Source organism: Rhipicephalus microplus, chromosome 6 (genome assembly GCF_043290135.1).
Source record: "Rhipicephalus microplus isolate Deutch F79 chromosome 6, USDA_Rmic, whole genome shotgun sequence".
Lineage (NCBI taxonomy): Eukaryota > Metazoa > Arthropoda > Arachnida > Ixodida > Ixodidae > Rhipicephalus > Rhipicephalus microplus.
The window spans coordinates 163,329,490-163,339,984 of record NC_134705.1 but is presented as its reverse complement, the minus strand read 5'-3'; the positions used below and the strand labels follow the sequence as shown (position 1 = coordinate 163,339,984).

The 10,495-nt window shown below is 45.4% G+C and overlaps 1 protein-coding gene across 6 annotated transcripts in view; it reads right to left on the bottom strand.

The window, feature by feature from the left end:
- Window positions 1-241: 241 nt before the first annotated feature.
- The window catches only part of LOC119167205 (sodium/calcium exchanger 3), a 362,967-nt gene continuing 352,713 nt past the window's right edge, over window positions 242-10,495 (bottom strand). For 4 of the 6 annotated variants that reach the window (XM_075866920.1, XM_037418641.2, XM_075866921.1 and 1 more), the window contains 4 exons: window positions 5,645-5,716; window positions 3,668-3,793; window positions 2,668-2,826; window positions 242-743 (listed from right to left, as the gene is read on the bottom strand). In XM_075866920.1, the coding sequence (XP_075723035.1) occupies window positions 367-743; window positions 2,668-2,826; window positions 3,668-3,793; window positions 5,645-5,716 (734 nt within the window). In that variant the 3' untranslated portion in view covers window positions 242-366. The remainder of the gene's footprint in view (window positions 744-2,667; window positions 2,827-3,667; window positions 3,794-5,644; window positions 5,717-10,495) is intronic. The other 2 variants (XM_075866923.1, XM_037418642.2) reach the window with 1 other exon arrangement.

Sequence of the window (10,495 nt, the reverse complement as noted above, 5' to 3'; positions counted from 1 at the left end):
TATCAAGGATCCAACGCTGACACGTTGTCTTCGATTAGGACAACGCTCATGCACTTTTAAATGTACGTCCAGGTCCCTAACACCCTAAGCCTGTTGAAGAAACGCAATACTGGAAGCGCGTCAAGTCTTCCAACCCTAGGAACACTTCGAAACGCTGTTCAACGTTAGCAGCTCAGGAGCGAACGAGTTTAACAGACCATATCCAAACGGTACGAAGGTGCATCTTGCTCTTGTATCACTCTTTTTCCTTCCTTTCTTCCAAGAGCAATCTTGTTCTTCGATGTTGCCTTGAGATAAAAACGTCCCGCGCTGATAAAAGTCGAAGGACAAAAACGTGGTCGCCGCCGGCCCATGGGTCTGTCTAGCTTAGAATCCTTGAACGACTCCGTACGCCTCGAGGGCAGACATGGTCACGTAGAAGACCCAGAGGCCGCCGAAGAGGATGGTGGTGGGCAACTTGAAGCGCATCGGTCCCCCTAGTTCTCCGCCTACGATCTTGTTGCGGCGCATGAGCAAAACCACGCAGCACAAGAGAGCGCAGACGCAGAAGATGGTGACTGAGAAGGCCAGGTTGCCCGGAAGCACCTCGAACGTAGTGCCCCGTCCCCAGTGCACGAGCGCCGCCAGCGACCAGGCGACGCCGATGCCCAGGAAGACGTTGACCGCGTTGCTGCCGGTCACGTTGCCGATGGATGAGTCGGCGTACTTGTCGTTTTGAGCCGCCACCTTGCTGGCGAAAGTGTCTGCGCAAGAAAATAAAATGAAACGTGAGTTAAAGGGGGCAGTGTGAAATCCCACAATGTGATTTCTTTCAGTCTGACGTGGAGTAATGAATAAGAGTATTTTGTGACTTAGGGACGTGCAAGTGTTTAATAAGACAGTGAATATGTTCTAAATATATATATTTTTAGGTCCGTATTTAAAAATCAACGTCATCATTTCCTCGAGTTTTTCTTATTGGTTTTAAACCTTTATTGCGCATGATGAACAAGTTGAACCAGTATCCGTGAACCAGTATTGTCCTTATCTTTCACCCTGTTACAACGTTTGTGGCTTTATAACGCATGTGGAGAGTACAGGAAGTTGAGCAAAACGTGAGATAAGGCCGAAGTTGGTTTGTGAATACGGACCTTAGCCTTTCATCGCCTCCACTTCTTTGTCTTTGACTTGAAGCATCGCCTTGCTTGACGCGCATACCTTGCTCAGTCTGCACGGGCACTTATAACGACGAAACACGGCTGTGAGACGCGCGGAATGACACAAAGCTTTGCCTAGTTTTCCCAACTGCTACGTATGGAGCAGAGTACAGACAGTCCTACACTCTACACTTTGTAACAACGAGTGTTTGCGGTATCTTTCTGCCATAGAACAATAATAATCATCTGGCTTGCTTGCGTTTACTTTCTCGAAAACTGTGTGCTCTCCACCTTCGTGTCGAAAGTAGATTGCTCCGTCACGTCGATGGCCGCATGGCTTTCTTAACAGGGAAGTACCAGACGAAGCAATAACTAAAGAAAGGGCACTCAAGATATATTTTTCTTGTGTGAAAGAAAAATTATGGACCATCTCCCCGAAGGGAACTGTGATGGAATGCGAAGCAGCAGCGGTGCGCACGGCGTTGACCCGGCTGAAACGGTCGTCGACGCGAGTGCTGGAATAAAGGTTCGAAGTGAAACTCGGTGTAGCGTTTACAGGAGTGAACGTTTGTTTGAAAGGCAAAGACACGGTAGGCGGGTTGGGTTTCCTGTTTCGTCGCAGAAAAACTGTTCGCTCGATGTGCGCTCGAACGTCGCGAGCGGTGGCGAGGGTGAAGCGAGGGAGATGACACGCGGCGAGTGGCGACAGGATAGTGAGAGAGTGACGTCAACGCGTGCGCACTGCTAGGGAAGGTGACCTACTTGGCACCACCCCAACACCTGCGGCTAGGGGAGCACAGTGCGGGCGGAGGGACAGCGTTGCACAGGCTAGTCAAGGAGCTGCTTCGCATTTAAAACACTCGGTTTGTTTTAGAGTGTAAATTATGGAATGTGTTGGATTGCTGGCAAACCACGTAATCAAGGGTATAAGATCGAATGACGACCAAGACGAGATTATAACAGAGGATAGCAAGTCTCAGCTGCCCTTAACCAATATCCGGCAACATATCCGACGTATCAAAGAGCTACGTGAAATTAGGTGTGTTTATTGACAGACTCGCACTCGGCAGAAAAGTATGCAGATACATATGAAGAAACCAATAACAAACTCAGATTTCGCGTGTAAGTTCCGCCCTGCTATTTGTAATATGCAAGTGACGTTATAGAAAGCGTACCTAAACAGTAGTTATGTGCACATTTAAAGTATACATTAAGGTATTCAATACTGGAGTACATGCTGAGCTCCAATATACTATCACGAATAAGAAATACAGTGTGTGTGTGTGTGTGTGTGTGTGTGTGTGTGTGTGTGTGTGTGTGTGTGTGTGCGTGTGCGTGCGTGCGCGCGCGTGTGTGTGTGTGTGTGTGTGTGTGTGTGCGTGCGTGCGTGTGTGTGTGTGCGCGCGCGCGCGCGCGCGTGTGTGTGTGTGTGTAAAGGAAATGCGGGGAGGTAAAGTAGACATTGCCCAGGTTGATACCATGTAAGTGTAAAGTGCAATCACGGAGCACTAAGAAACGCCAGAAATCATACCAGGTATGCTTGTTCCCAGGGCGACCAGTGAGATGGCAGTTACTGAGTCCTTGAGTCCAATGGTGCAACCAAAGTGCGACGCGAGGTCGCCCACAAATGCGGTCAGGACGCCGATGAGGAGAATGCTGGTCACAAAGCAGGCCCATCCGCCCCAGTAATCTGGAGCACGAGATGAAGTCGTTCATACAATGTCGTCAAAACTACGGTAACACTATTACAATAGGCCAAGAAAAACTGTGTATACTAACAACGGGAACCGTGGAGAAGCTCTATTTATTAGAAAATTAAACGAACACACTTGAAAACGTGACAAGAACAACAAAACACTATTTAAGTTCTTGAGCTGTTGCTCTACAAAGGCATCAAACCATTTTTTTCCGCCGCTGGAGAATTTCAGGTTATGGGCGTATGTCTCCGCTGTATTTAAGCATGCCAGGACCTTATACCGAGCGAGAATTTCACGTACAAAAAAAAAAAAGAAATGCTGCGCCGAGAAATCAGCATCAAGCAAACTAGTGAAATGGCTTGGAGTTGCGATTCGCTTTTCACTTTTGTCTACATATATTTCGATCCGCAGTTCAACGGTCATGACTCGTGAAGCACCACTCCAGCTCGGTCAGAAAACATGTATACTGCCGAAAGCCGACACTGCTCTAAACAGCTTAGCCAAATCTTGGAATCTTGAGCGGCAAGGAACCTTTAGAAATGGAGGACGAAGCTTCCCTTTCCTCATGCAAAGGCCTGCGCTTACTCTCTTCAGAGCTGCCAGCGCCCGTTGTATGACTTTGTATTGGTCAAAAACCGACATAAACTAGGAATGACGTCTGGATCAGATATACTCACCACGGGGTGCCGCTGTGTGCGGATGCCACGCCCCCATAGTCTGCTAAATCTACACAGTGACCACACTAGTGCGCCCAGGAATCACAGACAACAGAGAGAGAGTGATCGCCATTCATCGCACGCACTCAGAGTGAAGGTTGAGAGTCGTTCGGCTCACCTGTCGGGGGGACGAACGCGAAGATGACTTTCCAGAAGACGGTGAACACGTGCATCACGTAGTCGGAGCAGGAAGGCATGCGCACCGTCACTTCGTCGCCATCTTCGCCACCCTCCTCGTCGTCGTCTGGTGAGTCGGGAGAAAGGGAGAAGCCAACCGGAAGGTTTAGTAACGTTCCCGCCTTCAACGACAAACCATTCGGGCTTATCTATACATCACACTAGTAAACAATACGGTTAAGCAAGTCAATCTTTAAACAAGTCTATATGTGTGGGTATACGTATGTGTTTTTTTTTCCTCTCTTTGAGCAGTGTAACCGTTAGTCTAATGAGAGCATGGAGTGATGTTTCTTTGAACAAGACCGCACCAGTCTCTCAACAAAAGACTGTTGAGCAATAGATCTGACAGGAATAGAAGAACGCAGACGCTAGGATATAATGCATGAACACTTATCGCGGTTCATTTTATACTTTTTGGTACCCTTACAGCACGAAAGCGAGGCAAAGCCGCAATACAAGCGATTCACGCCCGAAAAACTTTTTTTTGGGCATGAATAACGCTCGAGCAGAAGAAGCAACATGATAGGTTAAAGCTGTGTTTTCTTTTATTTTTCAAGCACTCTGAGCACTGAAACAGGTTTTTCTTGTCAGGTATATTGTACCAAGCAGCCACGTTGTTGCAAACAAAAGTGATATTCCAGAGCACTAAACTTCTGAACACTTTAAAACGTACAAAACAAGATGAAAAATAAAACTAAAACTGAATGGCATATGTGAACGGGAGCCTGCGTACTAGAAGCGCTTCTGTTTTAATGCGTAATAATATTCGGGTACGCGAAATGCTGCCTCATCTTTATCACTGTTCGGAATCGATGATCGCCATTGCGGCAGCAAACATTTTTAGGACAGCGTGCACAAAACTTGCAAAATCAGTCGGCTGTGCAATCAAGGACGCAATAAATCAAGACACCGCACTTCTTCCAGGTTTGTGGGTTTGGCACGCCCAGTCTTAGAAAACGAATACGCAACAAATAGCTCAGCTCTCTGTTATTCTGAGCAGACCTTGCGTGAGCGTTTGGCGCCTTTGCGCACGCAGGATACAAGTCATCATGTGGTCTTGTCAGCTTGACAAGTGGTCTTGTATTCTTCAAGGCAGCTACTTCAAGGCAGCAACGAGGTAGTCGCAGCTTCGAAGAAGCCAAAATTACCGCAAAGTGAAAGTACGCGCTGCCTTAGATAAACAGAGACGAACGACACAAGAACAAGAAACGGACAAGCAGCTTGTACATGCCTGTTTCACGTTCAACAAGGACTTCGTCCTCGCTTGCTTTGTTTCGCAAGGTCCGCACGGTCCTTGTTCGTTTCGCCATGGACGAAGGCCTTGCGGACCTTGAGAAACGAAGAGGGACAAGGTCCTTGTTGAAACACGAAACAGACAAGGACAAGGTCCTCGTTTGGTTCGTGTTTCTGTGTCATTCCTATCTGTTCATCTATGCAACGCATCGTTTCACTTCGCAATGTCATAAGTTGTCCCACCTAAAGCACTTCTATACGACTTGTCAAAACGTGGGCTCTTGCAGCACTAATTGTACACAAATTTCTCCTGCTCTTCATGCTTAATATCTTGCCATTTAGCCTATTAGTGTGATGTCTCGCGGATAAAGAAAACTCAGACTGATAAGAGAATGTTGTGAAGTAATTGAGGCGTAGACAATACTGAGCTTACTGCTTCATTGGCAATGGTTAGCTCTGATGTTCAAGGCGCATCAGTGGCTGCAATAATGTAGATTGTTCAGAGTTACCTGCAAGTAGGAGACTTCATCGTTTTCCGATTTTCCACATCACGGTGTAAAACTGTAAAGCCGATTCACCAGACGTTGTTTCGGAGGCAAAACAACTGTAACGTCTTAGGAGTTTGTGCGATACCATGCTCACCTCTGCCTGACAGTTATTGCCTATACTCATGCACACTACTTACCTTTGGTAAACTTCAAGCTGGCGCTCTCCATTTCGAACGCTTCGGGCGAATGAAACTTGTTCCGGTCGTCGTCTTTAACCGTGCACGGTTTGTGTTAGGATGGGGTTGCAGGTTAGAGTTTATACATGCATGGTAGTTTTTTTAGTGTTTTTTTTTCGAGCAGTGAGTCAAGCAGCACGGCAGGCAGGCGGCAAGGTAGGCAGGCAGCAGGCCCCCACAGGTCGTCAAAAAAACGAAGGCGCAAAACCAAGGAAAAAGGAAACAAAAGAAAAAAGAAGAAAATTTAGGGAAATTGAAAGAACCAGTGAAAAAACAAGTGTTAAGCGAAGCTTTCTTCGGTTGTCTCCACGATATTAAAAAATGTGCGATGATTAGTATTGCATTGTATTGAGACAAAATGATAAGGGTGCCTCATCAAACAGGAGAAGTGGCGGTCGGTGGCGTTGGTGTCAACAGAACTCTTACAAAAGTCACGTGATCAAAGATGACGTGATTACGGCTTCACACCCATACCGTAGATTCTGTATGTCATTTCGATACCTTGATATGTTTCCTTAGAGCCTTACAGAAATGTACGATAAACGCATGGAAAAAGTAAATAAACGAACTCAAAAGACCTGTCACGCATGCTCTTAACACAACAAGACCACGAAAAGTCAGCTACTTTTTCTTCTTAGACGATGTATTGATCCTCAGCCGCCAAGCCCATGAAAGCTCTGTGTGCCTAGTGGTTTTACACGGCACCCAGGACTAGAGACATCGCAAGTTTCCGCACCTCACCTGACATTGCACTGACCCCTGGTTCAGTCCACCTGTTAACAAGCGACGATGTCACGTGATGGTACCATTATACAACGGCCTTTTATGCGAACTAACGATGACGTCACGGTGATATGACACAAAAGTTTGACGATTCCTGACGTCACGTCATCATATGGTGACGTGCTTACGTTACGAATTTTCCATCACTCGTGTTAAAGCCGACTACACGACATCACGGTCGACGCCGATTGTCAACCGTCGAGTTTGGTGAGGCTTCTTATGATGTCGCCTTATTATACAGATTCTTCAAGGAGACATATAGAAAATAATGGAATGCCGTATGGTGCGTTACCGTACAGACATTTTCAAGTCTTTTGACGTCATCATGAAATACTGATAAAGACGTGGCGTGACGTCACCAAGTGACACTTGCGCTCGGCTGAAGGTTTGCAGATTCTGGAGGCCGTGCAAAACCACTTGAGGCGTGAATGTTTTCGGGGGTAGAGGGGGGATCCGATTAGTGCAACCGAGTAGAAAAAGGACACCACGAACAAGGCTTCGATCTGGTTTAGGCGTATCCTTCTTGAATTTTTTTTAAAGGTGAAAGCGGTAAATATCTCATCACATGCAAAAACGTGACTATTGGTGTGCACAAAACATGAATAATGCACAAAAATTATGCCATGATGTTCCTATATGACGTCACAATATCGTCACACATGTAGAAATTAGCGACTTCAAAATATGACAACGTAACATCACATCGCCGCTTGGTCATAGGTGGGCCAATTCTAGAGCCATTGCATTCAAACAAGATGTAGAGGAACAAATAGATGGCTTTCGTAGCCGAGTCTTCCTAGACGAATTCGTAAAGGAATCGTCCGACTTTTTCAGTTCTCAACGTTGTGACACGTCTGGTGCCCTCTAGTGGTTGGCGTTCCCCGACACTACCCAATAAAAGGCACCCGAATATATAACATGGCGGCTATAACGTGTCTCCGGCTCTACCAAACTGACACTACCCAATAAAAGCACCCCCCCCCCCCCCCCCCCCGAATATAAAACATGGCGGCCATGACGTGTGTTGGCTCTACCAAACTGAACAGGGTGGTCGCTGTGTTTGTATTCATAGCCGTACCGCCACGTTTTAACCTGAACCCGGAGCGTGAACTCGAACACCATCTAAGGAACAAAGTGCCGAAATGTTGGATGTGTTCTTTGAAACTAAGCAAGCAGCACAGAAGTTAAATACGCATTGTGTGATTTGATTCTAGAAAAGTGAGTTACTTGATAACCTTGACTTTTTTTAGTCCTGTGGCAGCTGTGGATGGCATTAAACATTTTAGCAATTTAAACAGGCCTCACCGATACGAACAAACAAAGAAAGCTTCACTTTTGGAAAAAATAAAACAACAAAAAATTTGCTTGTACTGAAACTCAAACCACGTAACTAAATCAATAAAAAAGAAATAAAAGAATGCAGTCATTCCTTACATTGCCTTCATTAATTATCTGTCTCAGGCTTGGAAATTAGAGAACTTTTCTATCAGCGTACGCGTCAGTTAGTACTGCTCTAATTCAGCCTGAGCGGCAAAAGTGCTGAATGTTGATTGGCACCCCTTACGCCATCATGAACACGTAGTGGCTTGTAAAACGTCAACTACCACTGTATCACAAATCACTCTGCTAATGCAGTTGTTTTATAACTAATTTCAAGCTTGCGTAAGTACTTGCATGTTTTTTTTTTTTTTTTTTGCGTTCTATTCAAGTTACGAAGTGCCTTCTGGCTGTTGGCATATCGATTTACTAATAGAAGAAAAAATAGCTTTACTGCTCTGAGGGTGCTTCATTAAAAAAAAAAAGCCGTTGAGTTAGTGATGATTAGCATGAAGAGTCCAACAAATCTCAGCCCAGACAAGCAGGCCATTATTCGTCATCTTCACCACGAGATAGCATAAACAATCTTGCCCATGCCATTTCCGTTATATTTCGATAATATTCCTACGTGTCTGATTACAAAGTGCATACATATAGGCGCAAATAAAGGATCCCGCCTTGCTTTGGATGCCACACTCACTTTCTGTGCTCGCTTCATCAAGTCATTCAATATGATCATGTAAGGAATAGTATTCCAAGCACTGTCATATGTTTCATCGACGCAACGGTGCATAATTGTGCTCTCTTGAATGTATAGCGTGAACAAATGCACGGAATCAAAGAAGTGATGAACGTTGACTCAGCAGTCTAACTTGCCAGTTGAAAGCGATGCTTTATGCAACTGTGGTGAACTAAGGCGTAGAACAAACGTACAGTCGTCAAAGAGCCTAACGCGAACGCTCCGACGCGTTACCTGGACTGGTATGACTGATGTCAGCCGCGAAGCGCTAGACACTGTTGCCATGGTAATACCTCGGTATGCTTCGGTAGTACGCCGGCGTGCACGGGTAACATCTCGGCAGAACTCAAAGCTATGCGAAGCTAGCCTCGATCAAACTGTTTCAGGACACACAGGGGAGCGGTCGTGTTAAGCTTGCTGACGACTGTATACCTAAGAAAGTAGGTGTCGCACAAAGCAGGCGTGCTAAGACTGTAGAGTGTGCAGTTTTCGATTGAAAAGCGCGAGACGTTCAACTCGAGAACAGCACGAACTTCGTCGACTGTGGAGGCAGTGGGTTAAACTACACTTTACACGACATCTGAAAACATCTAAAAAACAATCCGGCGCTGTCTCTCAACGAAATTATTATTTAGAAAAATCAGCAAAACTGTGTTTAGGAGTGCTCATAAAATAACATGAGAGTGAACACTTCAGGCGGGAGTAATGGGGATCGTACTAAAATTTCAGTTTTGACAGCAGAAAAAAAAAACGGAATAGCTGACAGGACGAGTTTGTAGCTGCTTAATTGGTGACAACATCAATTTATGAAAACACCTTCACTATATTCAGTATTAAGCAGAAGTCATTCCTTTATTATGACTCTAGGGTACTCGTGTACTACTAAAGTCAATCTCTGTCGCGTTTTAAGGAGTTACGTTTTTGTTCCTTAACAGGCCTTCATCAAAATAGCACTAGACAGCAGCCGAAATTTTTTTTTATTTGTGCCCAAAGTATAAGATAATGACGTTATTCGCGAAATTACTGTATATTATGCGTATGGTCATCAACTTGGCAACAATTTTTACAATACAAGGTCGTATATACAACGTCTATGAGTTCCAGTACATAATGCATGTACTGCATGCATTTCAATGACCATGACGGATATATATATATACAAACTTTCTTTATCAGAGATGTCGCAAGAATTTTATGTTTTAGAGGGGTATCACATACAAACGTGCGTATGGATCGGAGCGTGTGATTATGTGAGCACGAGCGTGTTCACATATGCCAGCAACTAAGTAAACAGACAGTGGAAAGTTCGAATCCCTCTGCCTCTGAGTGCACCTATGGCTTTCAAGCAGTCCTAACACGGTCGAAATAGCCGCGAGGTTGCGCCACGTGCGCTAGCAAAAAAAAAAAAAAAAAAGAGAGAGAGAGAGAGAGAGAGGGGGCGCACCTTACCTATAGTCGTAAAAGCGAGACCTATAGCGCTCGATCTTTTGCCGTAAGATCGTTCTCGGGAGCTTTTACAACTGCCGCGACAACGATAAGATCGGTGCATTAAGGAGGGAGAGCTCCGCGTTTTCCTTCGAAAGACGGCCCAAATAGCGAAACTCCGCCCCACTCGTAGAAAAAGAAAAGAAAAACAAGCGTACCAACAGAAGCTCGTGTGAGCGAAGTAGCGAAACTTCTAAGGTCAAGGAATGCTTTCGTTACGGCAAGTTGGCGCGATGTCTGCAAAGTTAAACACCACTAAAACCAGCGCGTTTTATTGTGTCGACGTCCCTTGCACTGTTTAACGTTCGTAGGTGTTCCAAGCTTAAGGTACGCATTGGAGATGCATGCTGAGATACTTCGGTTGTCGTAAAAAAAGCTGGCTGAGCTTTGACTCCTGTAAACATAGTTATCACGAGCGAGAGGTGTGTTTGGCTTGGTTTTGCAAAGACGACGCACACAGGCGGCTTCGATCGTGGCACACTTTCACT